The 15,868-nt window shown below is 38.4% G+C and overlaps 1 protein-coding gene across 1 annotated transcript in view; it reads right to left on the reverse strand.

Annotated features, from left to right (window-relative positions):
• The window catches only part of GAD2 (glutamate decarboxylase 2), a 77,787-nt gene that overhangs the window by 16,430 nt on the left and 45,489 nt on the right, over window positions 1-15,868 (reverse strand). The window contains exons 9-13 of the mRNA XM_075827527.1: window positions 14,676-14,755; window positions 12,169-12,223; window positions 11,299-11,415; window positions 6,955-7,019; window positions 2,176-2,254 (exon numbers count right to left, since the gene is read on the reverse strand). Coding sequence (XP_075683642.1) covers window positions 2,176-2,254; window positions 6,955-7,019; window positions 11,299-11,415; window positions 12,169-12,223; window positions 14,676-14,755 — 396 coding nt within the window. The remainder of the gene's footprint in view (window positions 1-2,175; window positions 2,255-6,954; window positions 7,020-11,298; window positions 11,416-12,168; window positions 12,224-14,675; window positions 14,756-15,868) is intronic.

Genomic DNA, 15,868 nt, shown 5'->3' on the forward strand with positions numbered 1-15,868 from the left:
AAAGTAGGGATCAGATGACTGCAGGATCAGACTACACAGGGTTAGTTTGTAGTCTGTAACCATGGAGACACGTAGGTGTTGTAGACACAAAATGTTAGGTAACTTTTAATGAAGACCATTGGCAAAGTTGCTTCATTTTTTGTTTTTTTTATTTGAGATGCAATGGAGAAATAAACAAAAATTAATGCAGAGGTGCTCATACCCCATAAGATTTTTCATTGGCAAGGTGAAAAGTGAAACTACATTTATAATGATGAACTTATGATAAATTTATTGTATAAGCTCCTTGATAATTTAATTGGGCAAGGATTTTACATTTTATGTAAAGTAAAACAAAAATTATATTATTTTTTTTTTATTGTCATGTTGATGGTTTATTTGATTGTATCCATCCGTCTTTTTCCTATTTATCCTGTTCCTCTTTTCTCTTTAACTCGCTAATTCATACTGGCCTTTTAAAAAACAAAACAAAAACTGGGACCTCTCATAATATGTCCAAAATAAGAGAAATCTTCAGACTAGTTATTTGTTCTTCAAATGGGTATTCCTTTCTTATAATGTTATGGCATGCCGCTAAGATGTATCATAGCATTATAATTGGTGAAAGTCCGACCTCTGGGACTCCCCACTGAACCTAACAATGTAGGGATGGTGATGGTATCACATCGAATGATGGAAAAACCTCTTTAATTGAAAAGTTGTATATTTGTACTAGGATTTTTATGTATAGAAACTTTACACAACATTTTTTAGAGATTAATGTGATTATTCCAATGTTATATGGGCAATATTTTTCAAAAAATATGTCAAGTTAACATATTTAAAATAATATAAGTGGCTAGTGCAGAAGATTATTGTTGACACATTTTCAACACCAGAAATTCAAAGAACATATGATAACTACTAAATTGTAGACTCCATGATGCAAGAGCTGACAATTAGTTTTAAATTTGTACCATTAACAATGTCCTGTAAGGCTTACTCTAGTGCTTATATAATGACTGCAATTGTGGACAAACCATTTCACTCAATTATAGTTTAGTATAGTCTTATTTTTTCCACCTTTACTGAAGAGACACATAAAATAACATCTATCATACTAAAATATGAATGTTACTAGAAAATGAATATTCAATGCCGAAGAAGTGTGTATTGTAAGGCTCTGTTCACACTAGTGTCATGGTCTTTTTTTATAATGGAGCCAAGACAGTGCTGCTGGGTTCATTTTCAAACAGATCCTTATGGATCCCATTGATGTATAATAGGGTCTGTCAGGTTTCCATCAAGGTTCTGGTATTTTTTATAAAAAGTGCTACAAACGTCGTTATTCTTGCCATCAAAAATACCAGAAACCTGGTTGGAACCAATAATTCAAGCTTGAACAGAGTCTTGTGAAAATCAGTAGACCAGTATTGGGTACTAGCTATGCCTCAGAGCTTTTTGTGCCAAGTGCCATCGTAACAATTTACTGTTGTTTGTCCGAAGGAGAGTCTCTAAGTTATTTGTGGAGGTTTCAGAGGAGTATTAGAGTCTCCCAAAATTTGTTTCGGGCCCAATTCTTTCAGATTAAATTTGCGGTGATTGCCCTGAAAACTCGTTTATAACTCTCTGATATCTTTTAGAACTGTATACAACCCCTTTCACGTTTTTAATACCAAGATAACATTAGTAAAGTCAAAGTGACAACAACATATATTGATAGAGGGAGGGATAACCGCAGTTTATTTTGGGAAGGCTGCCTACGAGGCATTATGGGGAATCACTCCTAAAGTCCACTGATTCTTTTCCTATACTGTAGAATAGAGGCCAGCGCTTGCCAACAGCCGCCATTTTCCGTAATTCGTGCGCCACAAATTTCTAACACTTCTGGGAAATTCGGCCTAAATTGCAATTCTTCCATCTCTAATTGTGTATATTAAATGATAGGTCAAATATCTTTCAAACTTCTGGTGGGAGACATGGCCACAATCCTAACTGGAGGTACACTTTTAATCACACGTTTTAATATTTGGTTATTAATTTTTTATTTTTTTTGCGACAGATTATCATTATCTTCACAATACAAATTAAGGAATTTAACTAAAAATATGTAAATCGCATAATATATGCTTAAAGAACTATGATGAGAACTATAAAACACCTATGATATATTATGTAGACGTTATGAAGTCTTACCTCTTCTCTAACCAAAAGTGCTGAGCATTGGAGAGGAACCCCCATCATTTTGTGTGGGTTCCATGTGACAGAATTGGCTCTACAAGTAAAACCAAAAGTTAATATTAAGCAGTATATAATTACACTGTTATAATTGCCAGCTCTGTCTATGAAAGTAGATATAATAAACAGTCTTGCTTTACAGCAGTGCTGTATTGTTATATTGGGGTCAGGAAAAAAATGAGATACAATTGAGCATTATTTTTATTTTGGCATAGACTATGACCCCTGGTGAGACCCAAAAATACCCTTGTTCTAGTTGATGGGACCATAATACGAGAACATGCAACTGCATTCCCCTCCTCCCTACTTCTATTTACTGTATCACTTCAAAGAGTTGGCCACTTTATGTTTTTTTTAACCATTGTTTTGTAAACAGCCGATTTCTTACATTGTTAAGTCGCGCCCTATAATATCCACAGCCGCGGACCGTCATGCTTACCTGTCCCCGACGGCCGTGGCCATGAACAAGTGAGTGTCGGGGCGGCATCTCCCTCCTGAGAGACGCCAGCACTCACTTCTGTATCGCTGCACTGGTTCGCTCGTGCCCGGCCTTAAAGGGCCAGTGCACACACATGAGTAAAATCTGTAATTAGCCCAAGATCCCCCTGGACTATAAAAAAAGGGCTCTGCCCTTTCATTTATTCATTGCCTGAGCGTTGTTGTGTTTACCCATGTTAGTCTTGCAAATGGTCCCTTAGTGTTACGCTGTTCCCAGTGTTCCCCTGTCCTGCTACATGTATCCTATATCCCGTACTACCTTTGTTCCTGTGCCTTAGAAAGTTGGAGTCCTGTTGTGCCCCAGGTCATGTCTGCTGTGTTACACCACGCCTGGTGTATGCTCACAAGAACCCATCTGTGCTGAGCCTCCATTACTGTCTGAACCACTAAAGGTACCCTTGTGCTTGGACTATATCTATACATTGACTTGGTACACTATTTGGCCAGCTGCTATACCGCTATGGTGCTACGGCCCAGTGGGTCCACATACCCACAGATCGTGACACGCGCCCTTGTCAGTAAAGCCTCCTCCAAAGACTGCACAACACTGCTGTTCTGAAAATGGCCGCTGATGAAAGGACATGTGACCAGACACGTCTATCAGCCTCCGCCATTAAAAAAACACAGCACATGTGTGAGGTCCCCATGTGCAGTGTTGGAGGTTGATGGATGTTTTAGGACGGCAGTGCCGTGCAGTGCGTGGAGAAGGCTTTACTGACAAGGGAGCGTGGCCTTACAATGTAAGAGATCGATTGCTGAACTTGTAATCAGTTTATATTACTAAGTTGCATATATTGCTGTTTCTAACACATTGTTTAAAATAAACAAAAAGTGGCCAACCCCTTCAAGGCAGTTTTTTGGGAGGCTGAGGGGGTTGGTGAGCATTTACAGATATCCTGCAGATAGAGAAAGGGGAACTATGGGCTGTTGGAAAGGTGAGGAAGATGCCAAATTTCACCTAATAAGATATCTTCTACATTTTCCTTGACAACAGTAAGTAATATAGTTTACCGTTTTACAACAAGTATTAATGAAAGAATTATGAAAATATAGTTTACAGAATAATTTCCACTTAATAAAAAAAATCAATGGAGGGGACTTTGTATTTTTTTAATGAAGTTACACATTTGGGCAACATTAGTCTATTGTGAAGACCAATAAAATCAAATGTATCCAATATTCATGTTATAAAAAAAATATATATATATATATATATATATATCTTTTTTTTTTTCTTTTTTTTTTCTTGGTTGACTGAAAATGGTAAAAATCATGCATTTTCTTTGATAATAACCTAATATTCTTGATAATGGATGAGTCTGATGGCAGGAAGTGATGATAGATAAGAGTTAAAGGAAGGTGATGCCCTGTACGTGCTCAATATACTGTGCAACATAGGCAGGTACATTAAATATTAAGTAGGCATTTGTTGATAGCTCTCTGTTAACCATTTTGCATTTTTATAACAACCTTGCAGGATAATGGTAGTAGCAGTGGTGTCAGTATGAAAGTTCGAGTTACTAAAATAAATGAAGTGCTTCATCCTGTTCGGTAGCTTAGTTCACTTGCAGGATGAAAACTCCATTCATTTCAATATGGGACAGAGTAGCAGGAGATTTATATTACTGCAGCCCTTTACTTCCTCCCTGCTGATCTCATCTGCAATGGTAGATAATAGATAGATAGATAGATAGATAGATAGATAGATAGATAGATAGATAGATAGATAGATAGATAGATAGATAGATAGATAGATAGATAGATAGATAGCTGTTTATGTGTCTGTACAGAAAGCTTTCTAGCTAACAAAAGATCTTGTGATTACAGCAGCCTCAGCACTTATTCAAGCAGTCAATCTTTGGGATATGACCATAGGAGTGTATTTACAGTGGACAGGAGATGAAAGAGGAGTGGAAAATGTAATTGAGCTAACAGACCTGTATAAACAGTGACCATGACCAGGCTGCTGCTCCACTGTAGCTGTAACATGGCAGACTAGGTAACAGCTTCCTGTTAGTAAATTAGGGAGAAGTAGTTGGATCTTTTTTGGATGGCAGTTTTTTGTGTTTTGTGCTATGTAATGTATCAGACCATAATATTCACTCTCATTTGTAGCACCATCTGTAGAAACCGGTACAGTATTTTCATAACCATGCTCCATTTAAGATTTAATAGCCCAATTATCAGGCAGCACACTTTTCTGGGAAGCCAACACCCAGCCAAAGAGTACTTTATTTTCTGTGAAATTGCTGTAATTACAGTGCATAATACCCTAAAATTATATCCATTTTAAATACAAATATACCAGTCAATCTCTACCACATGCGATAGGCTGCATCTTAATATCACAACAAAGCTTCCCTGCCATAGGAAAAGAAATGTCACCCCAATTTTCCATGCTTGGAAATTGACTAAAGCTTCTTTCACTGCACTGATGTGTGTCAGAGATCAGAGCATACAACTGCGGTACTTCTGAAGCTTTAATCCCTGGGTGGTAGAGCAATTATCATTTGTAAATGGGTCATATTAACAATAATGATGTATAATTTGTGTCGTCAGTATGGATATGAGCTCGGATTAATTCCTCATAAAGGTTTCTGCTTCATTTCATTTATTTTTTTTAAAGTTTAAAAATGGTCACAGTTTTTTTCAATACCATTAGCCAGTCATAATATCTGAACAGTGGAAAATGTTAAATAGTTATTGTTATTTTAATTCTACGATAGCTACTAATAATGCTAACTAAAATGATTTTGCTTGCTTCGTCAACCTTCAGTAAGTTATTGTGTGAACAAACATCTAAAAATAGTAATAAGTATAATAGGTTTTAAAGTAATTTGGAGAAGAAACCTCTGTAACACTAATTTAGTAGATATAAGTCAATATCCATCATCTGTTTTGATAAAAAAAATATAAATTATTCTATCTATCTATCTCCTATCTATCTATCTATCTATCTATCTATCTATCTATCTATCTATCTATCTATCTATCTATCTATCTATCTGTCTGTCTGTCTGTCTGTCTGTCTGTCTGTCTGTCTGTCTGTCTGTCTGTCTGTCTGTCTGTCTGTCTGTCTATCTATCTATCTATCTATCTATCTATCTATCTATCTATCTATCTATCATGAAATTCCTTTAATCTGGCATCCAGTGAGCCAGAAAATCTGATAATCCATCTTTTATTTTTGCCGCAGAATTGGAATAAGGAATAAGGAAACACGGCCGACCAGGGATAATCAATTCCATAATCCACTGAATAAAAAAAACCTTAAAGGTTGTGCCATCATTCTGTTTTGGAATTTCCTTTGAAGGTTGTCTTGTATCAAGTTCCATGTACACAGCAGAGCCATGTGCCCAGATAACGTACAGCAGCAAATGGAGTACCTACAGCTATGTAGTACAGCAATGCTTCTCGGGGGAAATACCTTTCATTTGATGGAGCTTGCCATTGTTTTTTGCCAGATTCATAGAGATTCCAGCAAAAAAAATTTGTACACCTCTGTATGAGATCGAAGACAAATGGAGGTACAGAGGTACTCCATAGAGTACTATGAGTGGCACATTATGCAACTCGGAGGTTGTACAGAGCTGTCATACGAGAGTTTTATATACTGTACCTTTTAGTGAACTTCTGATAATCCAAAATAACAGATAGTTTAGGTAGATGTCAGGTCTGATTGTCATCTGATTAAATAAAAATGTACTCTAAAGATGGATGGATAGATGGATGGATGGATGGATGGATGGATGGATAGATAGATAGATAGATAGATAGATAGATAGATAGATAGATAGATATTGTTATATATCTTGCTCATGCTATGTTTTCCATGGAGCAACTTTCTGCAGATTTTAGCAAGATCCCTCCTTTGGCATTTGGATATTCTCTTAGTTTAACAACCTCCTCTTTTTACTAACTTACAGAATATGCCTACACGTTTTATACAATTTACTCCATCTACTACTCTTTAATATTCCAATTAATTCTTTCTGTTCCCAAAATCAGTGCTGGGGAAGAGAGAGAAAGAGAATCTATGGAGTCAGAGCGGTGGTGGCTAGAGGAAATGTCACCATGTAGCCTTTCCAAAAGCCCAGTGACATGAATGAGTTGGAAGTTGCCAAAGGAAATAAGACGGTCCTTGCTGTATGCGAGTAAATGGTTTCATACTGCACTTTTGTTGCTGCCGTCAGCAGTGTATGAAAATGTGCCTGACATGGACAAACAAATGGTTCATACCTGTCAACACCATTTAACTTGCATCTGTGTTTTCTCGACATCAGCAGTCCTCCACCCCATGCTGCCTGCGAGACGGGAAACAAATTTACACTTTTACCAGCACTTTAAACAAATATAATAGAAGAAGAAGCACATTGTGATATACACCAGGTTGGGCCTCATACACAAGACAGTGTGAAAAATACGGCACCAGATGGTCCCCTGTACAGATGTGCAAACTGCACTACTTACAATTTCATATGATTCGGTTTTATTGTCTGTATTTTTCCATACGGTGTTCAGTATAGATTTTATATTTAAAAATACTAAAGTATAGAAACCTATGTAGGATAACATTAGCGCATAATAACGGATCCGTACTACACCTAACTGGTAAGGGTCCATAATTGATGTTCATGAGACTCGGATAATCCAGCAGATAACACGATGGATTTAGCTCTGCTACATTTATATGGCATATAAACATTAATCACTAACACATTTCTTTGTTAATGAAATACTTTTTACTCAATAAATTAACATTGTCACAACAAATTCTATTTATTTTATTTAACAGTTAAATTGGAAGAATCCTAAATTTGCTGTCGACATTTGACATTCTAGCCGTCATTGAGGGAATTCCAGGAATATTTTAATCCACAACCTTTGCAGCTCTTCCAGTGGTATGACTGTCTAGTAGGGGATTGTTCCTTAGACTGATAGTAAAGCTCATCTTAAAACACCACCAAAGGGCTGAAATCTGGTGATTGTGTCGGCCTGCCCATCAAAGAAAGTACTTCAGCAGACATGACTATTTCTTTATATAATAGTTTTTGCATAGTTTAGAAAGTTGCTCCAGTGTTTGGGTGTTGCCAGGCAATGCCTTTGGTCTGAGTCTGGATTTGGTCATCTTTTAGCTGGCTTGATTTATGATAACATTTGTACCAATCCATCACTTTGCAAGGATGACATGATAAATGTAACCTGCATTATTCCTTGTATTTGTGTATACTTCCCACCTTACAAGCAGCTCCATACTGTTACTTTACCTCCACTAGAAGGCATAAAGCTGTCCATAAATATGTTCTCCTCTTTAATCCAAATGTCTCAATCAGGGCTTAATTAAAGTTGGTTGGAGCTCACATACCACTTCTAAGACCTGAACCCTACCTGACCCCTTATCACAGCCACAAATGGTGGCCCAATATGCATTTGACCCTCTCCACGGAAGACCATTGGTGTTATGGAGACAGCGACTCCCCTAAACTTCTAAGAGAGAGCCTCACAAGTGCATCGCCACCTCTCTACCGCTCCTCGACTAGATAGGATCACCAAACTGCCATCAATAAGGGTGGTGGATACCCCCTAGGACCCCAAAGTGGTGGGGGCTCCAGGGCACGTGCCCATGTGCCCTATAATTTGGCACTAGCCCCAAGCCTAAATGAGTCTGTCCATAGAACATTCTTATGGTGATTTTTTTTTTAATGCTGCCACTAAAGACCAACATCCCATAATTGCATTTTTACTGTTGCATTTGACTGCGTTGTTTGCTGAATAATATTTAATGTACATGTCCCCCTTTAAATACCATTTCACAGTTTACATACTTTATAGAATTGTTCTACATTATAATTGTAGTAACTTTGCAACATTATAAAACATTACATGACTTATTTTGTACTGATCCTGAGACAGCTTTTATCAGAGTGCAGAGTTGCATTAATCATTCCTCAGGCTTCAGAGCTGAAATCTCTCAGCATTTCTTGCTGACTGCACAGAACTCGCTCTGGTAATTTTCATTCTGGGCAGTATAGTCTTTACACCAGGAACTGTACAGTGATCTGATATAGGAAAATCTAGCTGTGCTACTGCAGTATAGGAGTCCAGCTTAGCTTAGTCTATCAACAAATGCTGATTGTTTCCAATGATGAACATTAAAATTGTGAATACAGTTTTGGAATATAATGCAGGCTATAACTCAGGATCAGTGAAAAATAAGTAATGCAATAATTACTCAGTAAGCATTATCTATTTGTAAACTATAAAATGGTGTGCAAGGGAGAAGTCGTCAACCCAGGACTTGTAAGGATATATTCACACACGACAGACTTTAAATGGGGCTTACAGAAATCTATGCACATGCTGCAGAAACAACCCCATTAGGATATATGGAATTCATTTTTCAGACACAGAAATTTCTGGGATTGAAAAATGAAATCTCCAGCATGGGAACATACCCTTAGGCATCTTATTTCAGATGTACTTGACCAATTGTGCTCCTAGGTCTTTGAAAAACAAAAATGCATTCACCTAACTATATTAGCCCTTTAATGTGAGAGAGTTTGGTATTAGGACCATAGACTAATGTCTATTGAAAAGACATTAAAAAAATTCAAAAAGTTAAAAAAAAAATGTAAAAAAATTGTTCGTGGTTTTAAGGTTTTGTACCTGTTAGGGTATGTGCACACGCTAGCTTCCTTTTACGTCTGAAAAGACAGACTGTTTTCAGGAGAAAACAGCTGCGTCGTTTCAGACGTAAAAGCTCCTCCTCGTATTATGCGAGGCGTCTTTGACGCTCATAATCTTGAGCTGCTCTTCATTGACTTCAATGAAGAACGGCTCAAATTACGTTGCAAAGAAGTGTCCTGCACTTCTTTGCCGAGGCAGTCAAATTACAGGTCGTCGGCACAGTACGTCGGCAAACCCATTCAAATGAATGGGCAGATGTTTGCTGACGTATTGTAGCCGTATTTTCAGACATAAAACGAGGCATAATACGCCTCGTTTACGCCTGAAAATAGGTCGTGTGAACCCAGCCTAATTCTTCACTTGTCATGTTTAGTTGTTTTTCTAGGAGCTGTATAAACATTCTGAATGACAGTACCACTATATGACATCTAATTTAGAAAAATAATTTGAAATATGGAAACTTTATGACAGAAATATTTACTATTGGTCAGGGCTTGATGTAAAAACTAGAACAGGTATGAAAACACAAAAACATAGACCTAGTCAGGAACATTGTTTTTAGCCTGAACATTTCAGCAAGGGCTCTGTCATTCATTCATAATCTCAATTTTATGTTCCGAAAGGTCTCACCGACATTCCAGATGTTCAATGTCGTATTACATACTGGGTCTTAGGTTATGATTGAGGCTGAGAAGCCATTTATAAAAATGATGAAAAATTCCTGAAGTGGAAGATAGCACTGGCTTACTGCTGTTCCTGCATTAGAGCACTGGCTTAGCCGTTTCTTTTATTTCTATAGACGTCAATGAAAAGACCCGTACACAAGGCAGACGCCCCTTCCCTTTGTCTCCTCTTAAATGCCGTTGCCAGTGGGCCACCTTAAAATGCCAAACTCCTGATCACTTAATAGATGGAAACCCTACTTCTCAGACATAAATGTCTGAAGTGGGGACACCCCTTTTAAAAGAAATGGCCAGCAATATGTCTAAATACATTTTTTTACTTGTTTAAGGCCCGTAATCTCTGCCCGTAATTGCGGGCACGGCCGGTTGCCACCGGACGTGGACTGCCACCAGCATTTTCGGCCTGTGCTCCCATACAATGTATGGCCCGGACACCTTCTCGTATATTTACGTGAATGGGTCTGTAATTGAAGACCGTAATTACGGTCCGCAATTACAGATGATTTTTTACAGCCGTGTGCCTGGGGCCTAAGTTTTTAATAATTTATTACTGTACAGAGAAATCAATGTAAAAGACGTTCTTCATATTTTTAAGAAACAGTATCTCTATGAAATAAGAAAAATATTCTATTTATTAAGTATATTCTTGACCAGGGCTTCTAAACCTTTTTCTACTGGCCCCCATTACCACCTAGAATATAGTGATGCCTGGGCACTATCATTAGTCAAAGTCCATGCCAAAATGTAAAAAATTCACCAATATATCTTTCATTTGGCTCCTGAACTTAGAATAATATTATAATAAGCACAAAATGGGTCTGTTATATTGCCAAATCAGAGATTGTTGCAGAGAGAAAAAGGCCTGAGCAATAAATTATCACTCCTGTCAAAATTGCCTCCCCAACTGGGACCTGGGGGGCGCCTCACCGGTGCGGCTCGCTTTTACAGTTTGAGAAGCACTGGTCTAGACCATACAGTTAAACATAAAAAAGTGCAAATGTTACTATAAAGTAACAGGTACAGAGAACTCACAATGTATAATGCTTTAATTTTTAAACTGTAATAACATAAAAAAGCATAAAATAAAAAGACAAAGTAGATCCAATAATAATGATAAAAAAATTAGAAAATAGTAGACAGGATTTCAATAAAGGGAGTGAGAATATGTTATATGTCGTAACTGATTGATTAAAATAAATGTAGAATTACTTACATCAACATGCATCCAGACTTTATACTTTTTGCAGACATCAGATATAGCAACAAGAGGGTCAAATGCACCATAAACAGTAGTCCCCGCTGTGGCACTAACAAAAAATGGCACATATCCCTGGAAAAGTGAGAAAGATTTATAAAGATACATACAGTATGTGGGTGTAAAACAGACCGGTGTTTTTTTTTGGCTCTCCTGCTGCTGGAAAACTACAGCCTACGACTGTCAAGGCATGTTGGGTGCTGTAGTTTCTCAAAGGTTGGTGATTACTAACATAAAATATATTGATGTCTATCAAAAAATCCTAGTAATTTTGAAATAGGTGTAGTACTGCTAGTATTGATATGCTTGGTAGTGATCAATGCTTTAGGCCATAGTGTGTGGAGGCAATTACTTTTTCGGGACCCTGTGGTGCTGGTCTATAGTGGTTGCCTACGCATTTATAGATACACTTATGTCTTTATATCAAGAGATTAATGGCTAAGGGGGTACGACATAATAAGTAGTTTACATAACTAGAAGTATTCTGCAAGATGGTGCAAGCATATGGCCTCTACCTCTAGCTACGTCCAGATTGCTTCCCATTATTGTTTTGATTTCTAAATTTTCGGCTAGGTTCATTTAGTATCCTGGCTACTTTCGTCAGCTAACCCTCCTGGCCTTTTTTTTCCCCACTGTTTTATCAGCCATTGATATCAAGGTACTAAAGTAATATATAGCTTGAAAACCTCATGTCATAAAAAATCTACACTTCAGCCTTACAGAACACATACACACATCCAACTCCTCCTAATAGCAGCTGCCCCCACATTTCCCTATAAATAATACTGCCATGGAAAGTGTATTTGAAATGAATGGAATGGTGCATACTTTCTGTTTGGCTTCCATGATTCTGCTTTCAAGATCTGATGGGATCATTTTCCCCCTGTAATTAAAAGCATGAAACATTTAAGATGTTGGACTGAGCCGAATCATAATAAAATGTAATAGGAGCGGATAACATAGCTCGGAATAATTTCTATCACATTGATTTAAATGTGTGTATTCAACTTCAAAGCATTCTAAACTCATATTAAGGTTTAATCTAATACTGGGGCCCAGTCAGAGCAGAACAGATGCCATACTTCATAACTTGAATTAAGTCGGCAATTATTATCTCTTTTCCACATGCAAAACAGAATTTATTTTCCTTGTTGCCTAGAAAAATATGAGTGAGTTTAAAAGTTGATATATTCCCCACCCACATCCTTGGCAACTTGTGGCTTTGAGTTGTATTGACAGACAATGATCGACTCATATCGAAGACCTATGAACCTTCCGATTGATACTATGTAATTTTCTATAGGCAATGGAAATCCTTTTACAGAAAAAAAATCCAAAAATCCAGAAGGGTTATCCAGCGCCATAAAATGATATGCCAATCATCCAATAATTCTATATTAAGTGACTTACTAATATAATTCTTCTTATTGAAGTGTGCCCATACACCAATTGACAACACAGTCAGGTGTTCCTTAAAGTCCTGTAGTTCATTCAGCAGTAATGATGCTGAGACACATTGCAACATGACCAAGAGGGGTCTCTGTGTCGGCGCGTCATCAAATCACATAATCGCTATGGGCTGGCACAAAGATGATGTTAAGGAAGTAAGCCAGCCCCCTTTTTCCACTCCGCTCTGTCGGCAGTACACTACCATGCACAATGTGGGTGGGGATAGAGGAACACAGGTCAAAGAAGGGGATGCCGGCATTTGTAATTTTACAGTGCACACCGAAACTGCAAGTCGGACCTCATTACCGGAAGATAACAAGTGGTTCTGGTGTTACATCTGGGTGCTATAAGTAAATTATGTTTTTGGCCACTCAAGTTTCAAGTAGCCATGCCTGGAGGTGTTTGCAGGTGGTTTTGTGGATTTTTTTTTGTGTGAGTTCCTCGGATCACCCCTTTAAAGAGAGAAACCGGTAGAAACTCCCCGTCCCTGATCTACAGCCGGCCTTATGTTGGCCATACACATAAGAAATTTGTCATGAACGCTCATTTGCAAACCTCGGCCTCTTTATTCTGTTACAGAGAGGGAGATAAGTTGCTGGCCGACACCTCTTCTAGGAGAACAAAGAATCGAACATGCTCAATCCTCGTTTCCTTCAACATCTGATGCCGGGGGATTGTTGGGATGCCCACATACACATTAGAATTGTTGGTAGATCAACCTAACGTGTGGGCAGCTTTATACTAGGACATTGCCTATGAATTATTTTAGCATGTTTGTGGAATTTTCAGACTGTTTGAAAAGATTTTCATGTGATGGAAACACTTTCTTAACTCCCATTTTCAGTGATTTGTTTTGATGTTAGTGTCGGAAACAAGAAGATACCTCATGTTTACTGTTTTTCCACATGCAGCCTGGCCCCTTGTGATGTTGGGGGAAAATGGGGTGTCAGTACTTTCTGTTGTACACTTAGGCCACATTCACACGAACGTGTTTTTGCGGCCGCAATTCCCCCGAAAATCCACGGGAGAATTGCGGCCCCATTCTATGGGGCCATGCACACGACCGTAGTTTTTGCGGTCTTTGCACGGCCCGGGAACCCGCACCGCAGAAAGAACGGGCATGTCCTATTACGGCCGTCTTCTGCGGTCCGGGCTCATTGAAAACAATGACGGCGGCCATGTGCATGTCCTACGATTTGCGGGCGGCCCGCGGCTCACAGTCCGCAGCCGGCCAACCTGAAAATCACGGCCGTGCACACGGCTACGGTTGTGTGCATGAGACCTTAGAAGGCGTTGGGCAGCCTACCTGATCTAATAGTATGGGTGTAACTAATACGCTGCTAGCCAGGATGGTGCACTACTTGTAATCGTGTGACTGCCACCTTTCTGGAAACCTTATCAGTGTGCAATGATATTACTAAGCACCCCCGCCATCATGGATGATCGGTGTGTGAGTGGATGTTCTTTAGAATTTTGCATCTATATGACAGCCCTCATATAACGTTGTGCCTTGTCTGCATCTTGCTGGGAACTTATATATTACCTGCCCTTGTATCAGTAAGTATGGACTCTTTTCAGTGATAGGAAGTAATGAAAGTGATCGCACTTCTTCTATCTGGACTAAATGGATTTTTAAAGGACTGAATGTAATGGACTTTTGTTTTTCAACCGCAATTGGCTGTGAAACTGAATTTCCTTTTCGGTCACATAGTCCAGTACACTTATTGAAGGTGAATTGACCTCATCCCTTTGTATTGTGGGAAAACTTCAATACAGCAAATACATTCAGTGACTGCTCACTTCGCTCGATGTCCCATGACCTTAATCGGTAATCGACTTTAGTTCTAATCTTCCATGTTCAATTACATTTGGAGGTTCATACCTACCTTTCATCACACTTGATAAGGATCACGCTGTCAGTGCCAATTCCCAAGGCTGCAGCTCCCTTCTTTACTGAAAAGTGACTCTGGAAAAGAATGTAATTATGATCAAATCTGTGTATTTATAGCAGTCAATAGCTTTCTTATATCAGATGTTTTCACAGTGAGCCGATCCAACATATCTTACAGCAACTGTTATTTCTATATACCTGCTATACCGTGGTGACATGTTATACGTGACGACAATTGGAATACAATTTTACATAAAAGAAAAATTGTTGAATACCAATAAAAAAAAACAAAAAAACTGCAAATACAAATCATATCCTTCATTTTTATCACAATAATAAAAACATAATTTGCTGAATAATAATCACTGGTTATTTCCATACTATTTTACATTGACTTAACTAAATGTATTGTATTCATCATTGTAGGACTAGAATATCCATAAAAATAAGTGCCTTAGGCTCTGTTCACATTTTGTTTTTGGCAATGTTAGAGTTATACGTTGTGAATCTACCCTGACAAATACCTCAGACGAAAACCTCTGATGTATGCCACTGTATAGGCATACAGTGATATAAGTTGGCCATTGACTCCCAATGTACAAAAAATTTATGTACCCAGTACCCAGGACCCCTGCACCAATCAGCTGTTCTGAATGTCTCCGGGCACCGGAAGCTGGGTAGTTGCCGATGCCGGAAGCAGATGGCTCCAGTCACTGTATAGCGGTCGTGCTACAGTACTGCAGCTCTGCTCTTATTCAAGTGAATAGGAGTAGAGCTGCAGTACTGCTGCTTGGCCACTATACTGTGCCAGGAGCCACCTGCTTTTGGCACCGACCACACCATTTCTGGCACCTGTAGGAAAAGCTGATAGGTGTGGGGTCCTGGTGTCGGACCCCCATCAATCATATACTGATGACCTATTCTTTGGATAGGTAATCAGTATCAAAAGCAGCCCACAACCTAGACAACCGATTTAAGGCAAAAAAAAAAAAAAGGATTGTTCTACCTCCTAGCAAATAAAGACTTGTTGTTTTTCTTCACCTTGCATCTAGAAGCCTTATTTAAACCTAAATGGTTAATTTACTGATGTACAAAGCCTAAAATTAATAAAACTTGTAGGCCTTTTGTCATTTTTATTGACGCATCACTGACGTAAATAATTATACATAGTAATAATTATATGTAGAT

This window comes from Rhinoderma darwinii, chromosome 5, assembly GCF_050947455.1.
Source record: "Rhinoderma darwinii isolate aRhiDar2 chromosome 5, aRhiDar2.hap1, whole genome shotgun sequence".
In the NCBI taxonomy this organism is placed as follows: domain Eukaryota; kingdom Metazoa; phylum Chordata; class Amphibia; order Anura; family Rhinodermatidae; genus Rhinoderma; species Rhinoderma darwinii.